The sequence below is a fragment of the Poeciliopsis prolifica genome, unplaced genomic scaffold (assembly GCF_027474105.1).
Source record: "Poeciliopsis prolifica strain line A6 unplaced genomic scaffold, Auburn_PproV2 SCAFFOLD002, whole genome shotgun sequence".
NCBI classification, from domain to species: Eukaryota; Metazoa; Chordata; class Actinopteri; order Cyprinodontiformes; family Poeciliidae; genus Poeciliopsis; species Poeciliopsis prolifica.
In genome coordinates this window covers 24,750,551-24,767,247 of record NW_026562377.1, presented here as the reverse complement: position 1 = coordinate 24,767,247, position 16,697 = coordinate 24,750,551, and the positions used below count along the sequence as shown (strand labels likewise).

Here is a 16,697-nt window from a genome sequence, read left to right as displayed (position 1 = left end):
TTTCAATTGCAGTCATGAATAAATTCAAACTGAACCTGGATAATGCTGATACACATATTTTCTCTCTCCGTTGCTAGGGGGAAATTCTCGAACGGCGATGGTTGCCGCTCTGAGTCCAGCTGACATCAACTACGATGAAACCCTCAGCACCCTCAGGTAGATGGCAGAGACCGGATCACATTAAACACGTCAAAAGTTGCAGTAGCTGTTTCAGGCTGCAATGTGTTAGACATCAGGACAATCCTGCACGTATGTTAGTTTGCTCTCTACCTCCCTCTTGTGTCAGCATCTTCTGTTATTTTGGGGTTTTTCCTCAAATCCACAGGTATGCTGACCGTGCCAAACAGATTCGCTGCAACGCTGTCATCAATGAGGATCCAAACAACCGATTGGTGCGTGAGCTGAAAGAGGAAGTGTCCCGTCTGAAAGACCTCCTGTATGCCCAGGGACTGGGTGACATCATTGAGAGTGAGTTACAAAATCTAATTTTTCCCGCCATCTATTCATGTACAAGTGTGTTATTTAAATGATGATGAAACTGAAGTTGTAAAAGTTTTATTTAGCATTTAGAATTTACATTTAACAATGTAAATTCTGTGGGATATGTGAGGCCTGGTCAGTCAACTTTGATATGTTACCACCACAAACTGCAATGTATTTTATTAGAATATTTAGTTTGAGGGCTGTAAATGATTAAATAGCAGTAAAAATGTGCTAATTTCCATTCATACAGCTTTTGATATGCCTAAGTAGAAACTAACTTAATCATTGTCAACTAGCGTTCCCCTGTGTGTAACACAGCTGCTCTGTGTTCATTTTGATGGAAGGCTCATAAGGCACAAAGCAAACAGAGAGGAAGATCTTTTGGTCAGATGAGATCAAAATGTTCAAAACTTCCTGACCCACATGCAAAATGCAATATCTGCCACAAAAATAACACTGCACATCAATGTAAATACACATCTCTGACCATGAAACATGGTGGTTGCAGCATCATGCTGTGGGGAAACTTTTCTTGAAACTGGTTTTCCTACCTGAGTTGGTGGAAGGATGAATGAAGTGAAAGTCTCTTAAAGGCTGCAAGCCACCCTGCAAAATCAACCAACACTATAATGAAAAGGTTTATATCAAACTAGGTATAAGTATTATAAAATACAATAAAATCCATTTCACACTTTTCAGATTTTTATTTGTAGAACAAAACTGGAAATTGTGTATTACTTTTACCCCACGTCACAGTGATTATGATTATGGTTTATTGAACACAATTCCATCAAAATACAACAAAGTTTGTGGTTGTAACAGTATAAAATGTAAAAAAAAAAAAGTCAAGGGCTTTAAATACTTAATACTTTTAAAAGTATTAAGTATTTAAAACCATTGACATGGTATTGTTTTTACTATGAAGATTCTATCTAAAGGTTTTCTCTTTTCTGTCTCTCTCTATTAACTTCTGTTTCAATCTCACCCAGCCTATCGAGCAACTGGTGCTGACATAGAGGGTTTAAAACGTGTGTCTCCTATTTACTTTTCTGTTTTATATTTTATTTTTGCTGTTGCTTTTGCTATGGCGCTTACTGTAACAGCATGAGTAGTTTGTCGATGTTCTCTGCAGCACCACTGAGCAGTCAGGTTTATCTGGGCAGTTTTGTTGATAATTATGATAAATTTAGGCTGCTGATGTTCAAAAAACAGAATCTACATATGGCTTCTTAGATGTGCCATTTAAGAGGCAGCGTTTTAGTTTTCATTATTCAAAAAAAAGGGAAAGCAATACAGCATAAAAAGCATACGGAAAGCAGTATGATACATTTCATCCCAACTCCCATGCTATAAAAAGTGATGTTTCCCACTTTCCTTTCCTGGCAAGGCTGGGTTTGTGTCTGATTTAATCTATTTCCCCTGGCAGCTGGGACAATTAAATGTGCAGTAACAGTAAAATGATGATTCAGTCACAGAGAGTATTATTTTTTTTCATATCATTTTTATACTCTTTCATAACACTCCCCATTTATTAGCTGGAGAGACAATTTTATCTGGTGCATCTTGGCAGAATAAACCTGTACAGAAGGATGGGTGTCACACACTTTGCCAATTTGTTGTACTCTGTTCCCATAGCAGCAGCTACATAGTTAATACTCTACAAAGAATTTATTATAGATGTTAATAAATCACAACAAAGCTAAGATTAAGAAAAGTCCCAATGTTACATTAGTGTAACATAAAATTCTCTTGTTTTGCCTGATGAATCAAATAAATTCACAATTCAGCAAACCCAAATGTATGCAGCTCAAACTTCTTGTTGCACATAGATAATATTCTTGTTACAGACCCTTAAAAATAAAACTGCATGCAGTATATTTTTGAAATGCGTAGCCTGTTATCTATGAAGCTGTTGGGGCCAAAGTGTGGTCACACCAAAAACCAAGTCGAAGAAAAGAATAATTTATTGAATTAATTTAGGGGCTAGTGAGTCTTGACTGCTTTTGATCATCTATTATACTAGCAGTTTCATTTTTAGCCACCATATATAAAAGATGCTTAAAGATTTAACAAAAAAAAGAGCCTGAAGTGAAACAGAAAATGAGAACAGCAGCTGGAGAGGATATTGTGGATGAAACAGGAAACGTCGCACCACCAGATATTCAAAACAAAAAACAAAATGGTAATTATCAATGTCGATCGATATGAAAAGCTTGATACGTTTTTTTACTCATATCGCTCACCTCTATATTGTACTTAAAAAGATAAAACACTTAATCTGAGTAAATCTCATCTGGATAATTCAACTCTGAGCAAAGATTTTTGTGCTTGAGATTTATCGAGTGTTTATACTATTTGTAAAAAATAGTATGCTTGTTTTGATATCTTGACCAACATTGTATTAGGAAACAGATGGGCTAGTCAAACCTTACGGACTCTTTAAGTTTGTGATTTGCTTGGCCTATATGTGGAAAAAAGATTAAAAGTTTAATGGATCCTGTTTGTCTAAATCTTTATCCTACTAAAATCATCTAGGGTTCCTTCCTAAACCAGGAAGTTGAACACAGTTACTGTAAAGTGCCTTTATTTACTTCATTTCAAATGAGACTGCTTACAGCTTCATAAAGTCAGTGCATTTTCTTTAAGCTCTTTGGTGGCTGGTTGGCTCTTTGCTGCTTTATTTAAGTTGACATGCCCTCTGTGCAGCTTCCTCCTCCCGCTGCCGTCGCTTTTAAACAAACTGTTCAGATTACACGTGTTTGAAGGCATGTTATCTTCTTCCATTTCTACTCTCCCTCTCTTCTCTCCTTATCTTCGATTTTATTTTTCCTTCGCTATCTTTTACGGACCTCCTAACCACTCCCTGTGCCCCACGCCGACAGACATGTCCGATTACACGAACAATAACGATGTAGGCCAAGCTGTGAATCAAAGGGATGATCTTTTCACAGTGACCAATGCCATGACAGGGATGAGCCCATCGCCATCCCTCTCAGCCTTGTCCAGCCGCGCCGCCTCTATTGCCAGTCTGCATGACCGCATTATGTTCAGCCCAGGCAGCGAGGAAGCCATCGAGCGGCTGAAGGTGAGAACCTGGTGTTAAGTTCAGTCGTTTCGTCACATGTAAAGATATTGTTTTTTTATTTTTTTTGCACATTGTAATTGAAATTTCTTTTTCCATCCAGTAGTACATAGACTTTACAGTGTTATCCATACATTATATATCATCCAAGAGAACCTCCACATACATTCTGTACCTACATTGGACACAAAAACTTTGCTAATCTCGATATTACCCAATCTATCCATACACTTGCTAAATAAAATTAAAGGGAGAACAAAGAACAACAAAAAAATGGTCAAAATTATGTTTTCTTGTCTGTTCTTCTCTTCCAAGTCATCACAATTTTAAATCTCTTATCAGAAATTAACTGTAAACAAACTATTTACGGTCTGTATCTCTGTAAAGGTACCCAAACCCACAATCTTAATTAATAAAGTATGATCTCCACAGTGAAATAAAAGCCCCTCCAATTTTTCCAATAATTCTTAAATTTTCCAGATTCTAATCTGATGGAAAAGGTCAGCCTTTCCATAATATAAATATCATACATTACATCGACCTAATCTTCCCTTTTAGGAGTTTCTGCCTCCAGTAGTGGCTTTTCTTGCTACCAATATATGTATTGGTAGCATATACATAAATATATGTATAATCCTATACATATATTTATCAGCTGCTCTTGTTAATCTTTCCATCCCTCTACCCATGTATAGAACGTCAAATGTGAGTGGAATATTCACCCCCAGCACCTTATCCATACAATTCTTTAAATTCCTGCCAATAGGGTACCATGTAGGCACAATCCCAAAACACATGGAAGTGACCCGCTCTGTCTTTTCCGTATTGCCTCCAACATTTTGTATCTTGGTATTTTCTTTGTGCTGGTGTACTGAAATATCTTACATACTCTCTCCACAAAAGGGAAAGAGATGTTTGCCACTGCTTCCCACATGTCTCCTCCCAGTTCTCCTGCAAAAGCCAACAGTTGGCATCTTTTTTCCCCATCTTACTTTTATGTATGTTGTATTGCTTTTCTTCAAATTTTCCAATCCTGTGTACAATCTAGAAATGATTTTCTTCCCCAAGTTTGATCCATTTGCTGAAATAAACATCTTGATTACGTACACCAGATTGCTAGATTGCATCCCTCTTGATCCACAAGCCGTGTTTGGAACTGTTTCTGTATGTCCAGGAGCTCCAAGCGCTCCTCTTCCTCTTCCTCCTCCACTTCTTGTATCCGATTCTCTGCGTTACCACTCCGGCTGTTGGCAACTTTGATCTCCTCCTTAATTTCTTTTCTTGACGGACGTCTCGCAGCTCTTTGATAATTGAATCTTTACGTTCAACTCTGGGTCCAGTGTCGCTTCTTTCGCTAAATCAGCTAGTTTCTGAACTCAAAAAATAGCCCCACTGCCGAAGTGGCCGGAAATTCCCACTCGTGTTGGGCCTATGAACACACCATGCTCGTTCCCCCACCTGTACTCCGGGTGTTCGCAGCGTTTCCTGGCTCATTAGTATATATGGGCGCCGGTGCGCGCGGAAAGTTGCTGGTTCTCCAGGCGTCGCTGCTTCACTAGTCGGTCGGAGGTGCGAGTTCGACATTTGGTTGGGTTACATGTTGGTGGATTGCGCCTACACCGCTCTGAATCTACCTTTAATTGTTGTGACCAATTAAGATTGCTACTGTCGCCTATTATGCTCTCGGTCTTTAATGCTCTCAGGTTTACGCTTATTTTGTGTTAGGTGACCGGAATGGTGGTGACGCTTAGTTATTCTGCCTTAGAACCAGGGTTTTAGAATAAGCACTATAGAAATCTTCATGGTGCCAGAACTACAGTTTGATAGCCCCTTTTTGCAGAGGCACTTTGTCAGGGCAGCTCTTTAGGACAGTGATAAATGTAATTTTGGATTTACATGATATTTTTTTGTCCTTGTACTTTACCTTGTTTTGGGTTGCAGTGATTTGTTTAAATCTCAGATTCTGCCCGACTTCTCCCTTAGATTGTTGTGCTTTATTGGATTTTCTTATAAAAATGGAAGAATAAAGTCTATTTTAAATATTGTAAATAAGTGAAATATGTTTAGTACACATCTGTTTTGGCGTTTGAAGCCAGACCTACCCGTGTGCTTTTAATAGGGAGGTTATCGAACATAATTTGAAAAATCTACCAGTTGGCTACAAGGCCACATCCTCCATCACAATCCAGGTTGTTCCCCTGTGTTACACTTCAAAGCTAACATTTGGTTACCGTCCACTGTCGTCTCACTTGGATTTTTGAGACTTTCTGCCGTATTTCCCTCTAGCCATAGTAAATGCCCCGTTTTAAATATTTTTTGGCTTTTTTGTTGAAAAATTCTCAGATTAATCGGGCTTACAAAAATCTGGGTTGGGGAGCTTGCCTTTTAAGATGGGGCCATGTCTCACATGTTGATGCATCTTAACTGTCCCCCTTTTGTTTTCAAATGTCAGGAAACTGAGAAAATAATTGCTGAACTAAACGAGACCTGGGAAGAAAAGCTCCGCCGGACAGAAGCCATTAGAATGGAAAGGTAAGATGGCGGGAGTTTATTTAGGCAACCAGTAGAAATGGTTGCTGCACCATTTAGACAAGGAGGGTTCAAAGTGTGACCAAAAAAGGATTTTGTTTGGCCCTTGGCCACAAGTCTAGAATAGTAAGAATGTGGCCAACAAAACGGAAGACAATTGATGACCTAAAAAATTTGGAAATTGTCTATAATGAATTACTGACTTCATGAAAATATAATATTGATGAAAAGGTATTAGTTCTACTAGAAGATTTTTTTTTACCTTATAAAATGGAAAAAATGTCTTTTTCATGGGTGGATTATTTCACTTTTAACTAGAACGTTTTTTTTTTTTTTTTATCAGTATCAAGGACTAAGTAACTTAAAACAAGCTCCTATGTCTTGCTGAAAAGTTACATCTAAGTTAGACAAAAAAAAATCACTAAGCAAGATTTAAGTTTTTGAATTTTGTCCCTCAGCATATATTTAATGCAACTTGCTTCCTGACTCTGATGCAGAAACAAAGCAAAAAGCACATGCAAAAAACAAAACAAAACTGTGAATTGCTTCTTAAGTTCATCGAGAACATTGCTTCTCCCCAGAGAGGCCCTGCTGGCAGAAATGGGTGTGGCGATACGAGAAGATGGCGGCACCGTTGGTGTGTTCTCTCCTAAAAAGGTAAAAAAAAAAAAAAAAAGAGGGAGAAAACACAAAATAAAAATCAGTCGCATTATGTTGCATGTCTCCAAGCAGTCTTTAAAATGAAACAATTATCTTTAGAATTAATCAGCAAATTGCTTACTTATTTGCCCCAAAGCCCTCTGATTGTCCCAGAAAGCCCCAGCCTGTGTTTATAGACACAGTTGGTCTGTTTTCCCCTAATGAGGTTTGTCGCTCTGTGTTGTGCTTCTCCACTGAGTGCTGTGAGGTTCTCTTTGAGAGAGTAGATTAAGATTTCCTTAATCTCCTTAATTACACTACAAACACTTCCTCACTGCACTGATGGCACGGATGGGTGTAAACATGGAGGAATATATAATGGTTGTGTTCCCATTTCAGTGATTTATGAACTGTTTGCCTTCCTATGTACATATAAGTCAATGTAAACACCCACATTTAAATGCTGCAGGAAGTGAATTTACTGCATGGTGTTTAACTGCTGTCGATATAGCTTGCTGTGAGAAGCATACTTTTCCACATGGATGCTAAATTATTTCACTAGCAAAAGTTTCTTGTCACTAAATGAGTCATTCTTCTTGGTCAGACGCCTCATTTGGTGAACCTCAATGAGGATCCTCTGATGTCTGAGTGTCTGCTGTACTATATTAAAGAGGGAATCACCAGGTCAGATAATCACAGATATATATATTTTTCCACCTGGAAGTGTAATATTGTTTTGAAAAGTTGAAGCTGGAATAGATTCTGTTGCTTTCTAGGGTGGGCCGTTTGGACGCCAGCAGCCGTCAAGACATCGTCCTCAGCGGCCATTTTATCCAGGACGAGCACTGCACCTTTACGAGATGCACTGGTCCATCAGGAGAGAGTGAGCAGATGGTTCTTAGCTCAACGGGTTCGGACATCATCACTACTGCTGTAATATCAACTCTCTCTGTTACCAAGCAGCAGTCGTCCTGGAGCCCTGCGAAGGAGCCGAGACTTACGTCAATGGGAAGAGAGTGACAGAAGCAACAGTACTGAAGTCAGGTCAGAATACTGAATCGCCTAATGTCAGCTTTGTGCAAACATGAGTCATTTTACTTGGTTTTACTGATTCAAGCTTCCGTTCCTTAAAGGAAATCGCATCATCCTGGGGAAAAGCCACGTGTTCCGGTTCAACCACCCTGAGCAGGCCAGAGCTGAAAGGGAGCGGACCCCCTGCGCCGAGACCCCTGCTGAGCCTGTTGACTGGGCTTTTGCCCAGAGAGAGCTGTTGGAGAAACAGGGCATTGACATGAAACAAGAAATGGAACAGAGGTACAAAAAAAAACCTTAGCTTGGATGGAAAGTACAATGCCTCACAGATGTATTCAACTTGAATTTTTTCAGATTTTCTCACCTCATATTGGGACCTACACAGAGTAGTGCATGATTATGACATGAAAGGGGAAAAAAAATGTTTCTTTAAGTCATTCACAGTCACAAATTTGAAAACTGGTTCAGCAAAATGGTTCTTTGTAAAACCACGTTTTGTTTTAATTATCTTGTTGGAAGAGCCTGTAGCTGCTTCTCTGAATAATAATCTCCCAAAAAATATGAAAACCTTGTATCATTCTCCTTCCACTTCACAATCATGCAATACTTGTTGTTAGTCACATTAAATCTCTCTAAAGTAAATAGAGCTTTTCGGTTGTAAAATGATCAAACCATCAATGTTTTTTGACACCTTCCAGTGTTTTTCAAAACAGCTGAAGCATTAGAGCTGATGAGCTTATTTTGTTCTTTTCTAAGCTTTTTTAATATAACTAAACATAAAATTACATGAACATGAAAAAATAAAGTAGAAGGTGTGGTGTCCATGTATGACTTGTAAATAACTCAAATTACAGTAAAATCTGTTGAGAGAGTCACAAACATTCTGGATATTTTATCTCAATAAATTTTTCTCTTTAACCCAGATCTTTTCAAATCTTGCAATCTGAAATCTACCTGAAAAACAAATTCTTTCCACCCTATATAAACCATAATCTGACACCAGTCATAAAGGGATGGAACTTATTTGCATAGACATTTCTTTGTGATAAGCCTTTGGGCTGCAAAGCTTAAAATACTAAATAAGTACCCACATCCACTGAATGAAAGTTGCCAAATTACAGATGACTACATCCTCTGTTTTTAACACGCTGGTATAAAAATAGAAAGCTTGATCAGTTTGGTTTTGTGTGTTGCCTCCATCCAGTCTGTTTTGACTGCATCCATTTCTGTCCTCAGGCTTCAGGAGTTGGAGGATCAGTACCGCAAAGAAAGGGAAGAAGCCAACAATCTTCTAGAGCAGCAAAGACTGGTAGAGAAACTGGCACATTTTGTAGTTTTACAAGAGTTTGTTCAGAGGACTTTCTAGTTTTCTACTGATAGTTTGTACAAAGACCTACACCAATAACTACACAAAGGTGTCTGGTATTAAAGCCAAAACATTGCAATCTGTTTTAGACCTTTACTGATTATTGTTTTTTGTGTAGGATTATGAGAGCAAGCTTGAGGCTTTACAGAAGCAGGTGGACCGTTATTACCCAGAAGCCCCTGAAGAAGAGGAGGAACCAGAAGAGGAAGGTCAAGATGATGTCTGGGTTCAAATGTTGTCTCTCTGTCGTTAACGCATCTTGGCCACATGAGTCTCCTTGTTTTGTTTTTTTTTTCTAATTAACAGTTCAGTGGACGGAGAAGGAGAGAGAGTTGGCTGTGTGGGGCTTCAGGAAGTGGAGATGCTACCAGTTCACCTCACTTCGTGACCTGCTGTGGGGAAATGCCATCTTTCTTAAAGAAGCCAATGCCATCAGTGTAGAACTCAAAAAGAAGGTGCATCCTGTTAATTTGACTCATTATGCCATGTAACCTCTGTGCTGGCTGTTGCCTAACAGATGCTTCGCGTTCGCCTGCAGGTCCAGTTCCAGTTTGTGTTGCTCACAGACACTCTCTACTCCCCACTTCCTCCTGACCTGTTGCCCCCAGAGGCGACTCAAGACAGAGAAAGTAGACATTTTCCTCGCACTATTGTGGCTGTGGAAGTGCAAGATCAGAAGAATGGAGCAACTCACTTCTGGACGTTAGAAAAATTAAGGTAGGCTGTCTTTGTCTAAATGAACCTGCCAGAGTATTGGGTTGTTTTAGAATTTCTCATGCATTCATAAGTTCTGATTTGATTTCTGATTTGATTTTTGACTAGATCATCATTTTCCCGTTTTTCTTTGATTCAGTCCTTTCTTAGTTACAGTGAACCCTCAGTATAACGCGGTTCACCTTTCAAGGTCTTACTGCTCTGCAAATTTTTTATGCAGTTTCTTTTTTCCACAGTGCATTGTATTCTGCGTCCTGATTGGCTAGACAGTCTCTCCGCTTCTCTACCTGTGTGTCAATAACGTTGCAGTTTAATATGTACACATACGTAAAATGACTCGGGTCGCAGAGGGGGAGTGTTGCTCTCCGCAATTTGAAGCCTTCAGTTCGTATTGATGATTAAAATGATTATTTTACAGTACAGTCGTTATTTATATAAAAAAAAAAGTTTATACAGTACTTTTATTTGTTAAACAAATACTTGGGCCTGTAAAAAGGTTTTGTTCTTTGATTTCGATGTATTATGGAGTATTTCACTGTATACTAATTGTGAAAAAAAAAAAGTTTACTACTTCACAGATTTCGCCTATCACGGGTTCTGTTTGGAACGTAACCCCCGTGAAAAATGAGGGTTCACTGTACTCTAGTTTAATTATGTTATTGTTTAGTGTTAGATTCCTTTCCTAGTTTCATATTGGAAGGTCTGAATGCGCAACCGAACTCTGACACAAACCAGAAAAGTGAACTTTGGTCCACCTAAAAACCCCAGGCCTCTTTGAGGTTCAAATGTATATGTAGATGCAGACTAAAGTGCAAGGCATTCTGGGTAAAAACAACCAAGACAAACATTCCAGTGAAGCAGGAGAAGGAAAAAATGGGTCATAGATTTTTACCAAAAACAAAAGACTCGATTTTTGTTTACATTTTGCTAAGAAGGAAGTTGCACTCAGTGTGTTCTTCAGAAGTTTTCGTATCGTTTTCTTGAGTGGTTCCTGGTGCAGCGCCACCACAGGCGAGGAGGGGAACAGGTTTGTTTTCCGAAGGGTTTGGTTCGTTTGACACAATACAGTGAAATTGGAGCAAATGTTGCAGGTTTGGTCGGGAATGGAAACCGAGTCTGCAGGACTATCGGCTGTGAAAACATCCTTTTCTCTTCCTGCAGGCAAAGGCTTGACCTCATGCGAGAGATGTACGACCGAGCTGCCGATGTGCCCAATAACACCACAGAGGAGAGTGAAAGTGTCATGACAGGAGGAGACCCTTTTTACGATCGCTTCCCATGGTTCCGCCTGGTTGGCAGGTAAACAGCGAACATCATCCACTTCATCCTGTAAAAGATACAGGACAGCATTTCTCATTAGCTTGTTGAACAATTGTTGGCCACTTTTGTTTACTAAAACCACTGAACATAGATGTCTACCTTTATTCTGTCTACTGTTTGAGTTGACCATTATAGTTTATTTTTTATGTTTTATTGGACATTAACAACAATGAAGTGATAAACAGGAACTGATTTTGAGTACCGCATGGCATCTTTGATTTGTATCTCTTGCTCATGGTCTAACACAGGGGCTCAAAGAATTTTTAACTTCTGGGTGCAAACCAGCAAACAATGCCACAAAATACCTAAAATAAAATCATAGTCTGGAATGAGGGCGCCTGTTTCCCTCCTCGCCCTCACTTTTATTGATTTGCTTAGCATAAATGCTGCCTTATACCTTCTGACTCTAGTTGGCCCTGAGTTTTCTTGAGCATTTTTTGTAGCAGTTTTTCTGCACAGCAGGGCTACTGGACAGTTCCTTCAGTGTTTCTTGCCAGAAATGTTTCCATTTTCTGCTTGCTTTGCTGGCTTGTGGAGCAAAGCATCTTGATAAATCTGACTGGCAGCCAATCAGAAAGATGAGCACCACAAGTAACATTTCAATCTATTACGTTATATTTTGTAAAAATTATTGACAAACAGATTACCCCACCTCCGCGCCCAAACAAAATTGCTCTCAGATGTTTATGCTGCAATGTGTGCAGCAAAGATTTTGTTGTGCTGGTATCATTTTTCATTTTCTAATGACCTAAAACATTTTAACGCCACACAAAAGGAGAAAGACAAGAGAGTTTAGATTTACTTGCAAGGAAGACGGACATGAACTAGCTTCAGTTACAATCTCCTAACCACCCTACAACACGTTCTTTTTATTTCCTTAGGGGTCCCGAGTTACATAGCTTATTCTGTTATCTCAAATCAGTTAGATAGCATTGTTGTTTCTTCAGTTATTTCTTCTGCTAGCTTGAGTTGCAGTTGCTCCTTTCTGCAACTGCAAGGCAGGAACTGAAAAACTCATAGAACAATGGGAGAACAGCAGAACAGCTGCACTCATCAAATACATTGAACACAGCAAACAAAATAACATACTAAATATTTCTAACAATTTTTAAGATACTAGTAAAAGTTTCTGGGGGTCATAGAAGGTCAATCAGCCCCTTTCACATTTCTGAAATCAAACAAATTCGGTGGGAGTCAATTATGTTATATTTGCGCTGCTAAAATTTTCCTCAAACATTGAAGGCTAATTTTATTTGATTTGGGATTTGGCTGATTGAGCTTTTAACATTCAAACTTTCAAGCACAGACCAGTAAAAATGTAGCACACCTGATTTAACACCAAATTTGTTTGATTTGATGAAAGCGGTGGAGCTCGGGGGCAACTTCGCTGAGGGACCATGGCCTCCACTTTGAAAAAAAAAAATGGTGTAACCCACAGAAATCTTGCTACGCAGACACACACTTCCTTTCCCCCTATTTAGTTTACTGCTGGGGAAACACTTTTCCCATGTCTCGTCTATATCTCAGCATTTAGTTTCAATCTGGGAAAGGTTCCTTCCAGTCCATATGTTTTCCAATGTGTGCTTTCTATCTAACTGTACTAACCTAGTTCCCATGTTTCTGGCTGCACCAGAAATCCTATTTTCAACACATGCATGAGCGAGCGCATGAGTGATCCCACCCCATCCCCGACCCTTTCCACCTCTGAAATTACTGAGCTGGCTGACTCGCAGAGGGAGGGTCGAGGGGAGGAGGAGTTGGAGGAGTTGGACGACCTGGATGATGATATCTTTTTGGACGACCCGTGCTCCGAGCTCGGGCCAGAGGATGATGATGATGATGATGATGATGATGTTGGAGGGCTCTGCCGAGGCTCCAGCGAAGGCCTGGACCCCTTTTACGACCGCTCTCCATTATTCAGTGTAGTGGGAAGGTTGGTGAGGTTTCAGGAGCATGCTGGCAGAGGAAACTAGCTCTTTCACACTGAGACGCTGGGTTTTGCTCCTCCGATTCGCATCGAGAGAAATGAAGTGCACATTTAAGAGAGTTTTATCCACAATAAGGATGTCGAATGGGTAGTTTGCATTTTACATGGCAGCATCAAATCATCGATCTGAATTTCTCTTAGTTTATATATTTTGCTTTAATTTCATTTTCCAGGTTTGAGAGAAAAGCTGCATCTTTGATGTTAACATAGAGGTGACACATTTAAAAAAATCACACTGCAAAAACAACATCTTACCAAATTTATTTATTTTTTATATATCATGGTGCATTTGAAATGAGACAAAACTAACTCAGAAAGATGAGCACCACAAGTAACATTTTAATCTATTACGTTATATTTTTTAAAAATATAACGTAAGTAGTATTTCAACTTACTAGTAACTTTTGAACAAGTTATAGGAACTTATTCTAGGTACATTATTTCTTAAAACTGACAAAGTTTCAGTTCCATTGGCAGATTATTTAATTTGAACAAGACATTTTCCCATGTTATAAGTGAACTCTGAGAGTAAGATGATTTTTTTCATCAATATTAAGGAATTATTGACTCTAAACAAGCTGCTATATCTTGCTGAAAAGTGTTGATTAAATCACTTTTCTTATTTCAAGTGTAATAGGACATTTGCTCTGGAAACTAGACCACAAATATTTGGTAAGATTTTATGCTTTTGCAGCTCAGTGCTTCATGACTGGTGTTTTTCTTTGCTCACTTCTTTTAACACCTCCAGTTGTTTAATGTTCAAAGGCAAACAAGCTTTTGAATATATTTTTTATGTTATTATTATTATTATGTTCTTCACTTAGTTTTCATTGTTCTAGTCTTTCTGAAATTGAAACCAGAAATATTTGCAAATCTCTCTCCACACAACATATGAAGCTACTTCTGAATGGACAGTTCCTGGTTTCAATATTTTATATGTATCTACATTTTTATGCTTTATTTTCGTTCTTTTTTTTTTTTTTTTTTTTTTTTTGTTTTGTTGCCTTAAGTGAAATAAAAATACTTTAATACTCCTGGAAACAGGTTTTTAAACTAAAACCAAGGTTACTTTAGTATATTGTTGAATGACTCATAGAAGTATGTTCGTCTTACAAGCAGTTCTGTGAAAAAATTCACTTAGAGCAAGACATTTTCCATAAGGAAAATAATCTCCAAGTGGAAGTAGTACCTTTTCATCATTATTAAGAAATAGTTGCCTGAAAACGAGCTCCTCTATCTTGCTGAAGTATTTTAGTATTCAGCAAGAAGTTCTACAACAACTGGTACTATTAGTTCTGTCTTATTTCAAGTGTACTAAGGTATTTGCACTAGAAACTAGATCAAAAGTACTTTAAGATTTTGTATTTTTTCAGTGAAAATCATAAAATCCAGCAGACGCCTTGAAGCACTGTGCTGCTAAATAAAAAGCTGAGGTTTGTGCCAGAAGCATGAATGTGAATGACTTGTCGAAGCAGCTGAGTCATGGGGATTATTAAGGTCTGATCTGATTAGCATTACAAAGGCATGCACAGAGAATTGTTCTGTTCCTGTTGGAAGTGATTAATTTGAGCGAACCATGTTATATGAGCAAGAAACACTCAAAAATCTCAAGATGAAAGAGCTGGTTTCTACTGCAGCTGCTGCCTCTTTTAGGCATGCCAGAGCACACACACGTTTGTAGTTTGATCCTTTTTTTTTTGGCAACTTTAACTTGAACACGTCTAACAATTAACTATTTAATTTTTTTTTTTTTTTACCAAACATCACTTTTACTTTTGCCCAGGTGGTGCACTTTGATTTTGGATGTTATTCGTTGGGTTTTTTGGTGTAGCACACTATTTATCAAGCTGTTGGCAGTTTTTATTCAAGCTGAGTCATGTTGTTCTGTTTCATTTGCTTTTGATTCCTTTGAGTCGACAACTGGAAAGTATTTTTGTTGACCTTTTTTTTTTTTTTTTGTCCTGAGCATGCCTTATTTGCACCTCACCAATCTTGTCATGAGTCTCCACCCCTAAGTGTCTACCCCCAACCCCACCCAACCCTCTGGCTTATGGAAAATGCGACCTTTGACTCATAGATCTTAAATTGCACTTTGAAACAAGATGGCAAAATCGATCCCTTTCAAAAGTATTTATACCTCTTGAACTTTTTCACATTTTGTTAAGCTAACTAAAAAATAAAAATAAAATAAAATTGTTTCAGTAGATTTAATGTGATAGAACTAATGGTAAACTGGAAGGAAATGTTTATTTTTTTCATTATTATTATTTACCAATATAATTTTAAACACAATTTTCTATCACAATAAAATTCCCCCCAAAATACATGAAAATGTTCAAGGTTATCAATACTTTATCAAGGCACTGTAATGCAGAGTGACTTAACTCTGAGTATTTAAATTAGTTTTGTGATTACATTCGAACATACAAAAACAAAATTAAATCTGTAAAATTGTTGAGCTCATGAAGGAAGCCCTTGCTTTCTGCAGTGAGTGCACAACTCCTAAGCATAAATTTGATATATTTTTACAAAGCTAAAGTTACTCTTTCACACGTGCTCCTAAGCCTCACCAAGGCTTCATTCGTATTAAAAGCAACAGGGATACTGCATGCCAGCCATAACTGTCTCAACATATTGGCTTATTGATAAAGGAAGAAACGCCCTTAAAGCAGCAATAGTAAAGGGCAACCATGGCCATCGCAAGAGCAGTCCCAGCTTCTGTTTGGTTGCTTTGCAGCTCTGTGTTCTGTTGTCCTGCCCGGTGGAAATGTACTAAATGTCAACCGTCTCTTTTCTCCTCTCGATATCTGCTTGTGTTTTAATGTTTCGCCTGTTCTTTTTCTTTCGGTTTTTCTTTTTCTTTCTTCTTTTCACCGCGCAGGGCTTTCGTCTATCTGAGCAACCTGGTGTACCCGGTTTCTCTGGTGCACCGCGTGGCCATCGTCAGCGAGAAAGGAGAGGTGAAGGGCTTCCTGCGCGTGGGTGTTCAGGCCATATCAGGTAAGGCCCAGACCCGCCGGCTTGCCGTCGCTCACGTCTGTCGGCGTGAAGCAGCTGAAAAGACACGCTGAGTGCAACTTCTGGAGGGAATGAAGTGAAGGTGCTCTCTGTTTCCCTCCAGCCGACGAGGAAGCTCCCGACTACGGCTCCGGCGTGAGACAGTCGGGCACAGCCAAAATCTCTTTTGAGGATCAGCAGTATGAGAAGGTAGGGAGGGAAAAAAATCCAATGTATGATGCTAATGTAACAATTATTCTACTGATTAATTGGCTATTTTTTATATAATCCATAATAAATACATTAAATTGTTTTAAAAGAAGAAAACATTTGTAGCAAATGATGCATCTGCAGCTAAAGAGTACTTTTAAACTCAACATGTGAAAAGTTTAATTTAGTTCAATTATGCAGCACAAATTCACAACAAATGCCGTCTCAAGGCACTTTACAAAAAAATAATTTCATACATTCCAGTTGATCCTACTTGTCAAGCAGAACAATATGTTCAATTATTCAAAGTAGATTAAAACATTTCTATGTAAGAAAAC

General features: G+C 38.6%; 1 protein-coding gene across 14 annotated transcripts in view; it reads left to right on the top strand.

The window, feature by feature from the left end:
• kif1aa (kinesin family member 1Aa) overlaps positions 1 to 16,697 on the top strand; it is a 47,188-nt gene that overhangs the window by 13,735 nt on the left and 16,756 nt on the right. For 5 of the 14 annotated variants that reach the window (XM_055060618.1, XM_055060613.1, XM_055060593.1 and 2 more), the window contains exons 12-29: positions 78 to 156; positions 326 to 468; positions 1,473 to 1,511; positions 3,366 to 3,568; positions 6,018 to 6,097; positions 6,676 to 6,751; positions 7,338 to 7,417; positions 7,510 to 7,616; positions 7,697 to 7,777; positions 7,867 to 8,047; positions 9,002 to 9,074; positions 9,250 to 9,340; positions 9,438 to 9,586; positions 9,670 to 9,848; positions 11,007 to 11,144; positions 12,799 to 13,098; positions 16,034 to 16,152; positions 16,274 to 16,359. In XM_055060618.1, coding sequence (XP_054916593.1) covers positions 78 to 156; positions 326 to 468; positions 1,473 to 1,511; positions 3,366 to 3,568; positions 6,018 to 6,097; positions 6,676 to 6,751; positions 7,338 to 7,417; positions 7,510 to 7,616; positions 7,697 to 7,777; positions 7,867 to 8,047; positions 9,002 to 9,074; positions 9,250 to 9,340; positions 9,438 to 9,586; positions 9,670 to 9,848; positions 11,007 to 11,144; positions 12,799 to 13,098; positions 16,034 to 16,152; positions 16,274 to 16,359 — 2,204 coding nt within the window. The remainder of the gene's footprint in view (positions 1 to 77; positions 157 to 325; positions 469 to 1,472; positions 1,512 to 3,365; positions 3,569 to 6,017; positions 6,098 to 6,675; positions 6,752 to 7,337; positions 7,418 to 7,509; positions 7,617 to 7,696; positions 7,778 to 7,866; positions 8,048 to 9,001; positions 9,075 to 9,249; positions 9,341 to 9,437; positions 9,587 to 9,669; positions 9,849 to 11,006; positions 11,145 to 12,798; positions 13,099 to 16,033; positions 16,153 to 16,273; positions 16,360 to 16,697) is intronic. The other 9 variants (XM_055060649.1, XM_055060641.1, XM_055060632.1 and 6 more) reach the window with 4 other exon arrangements.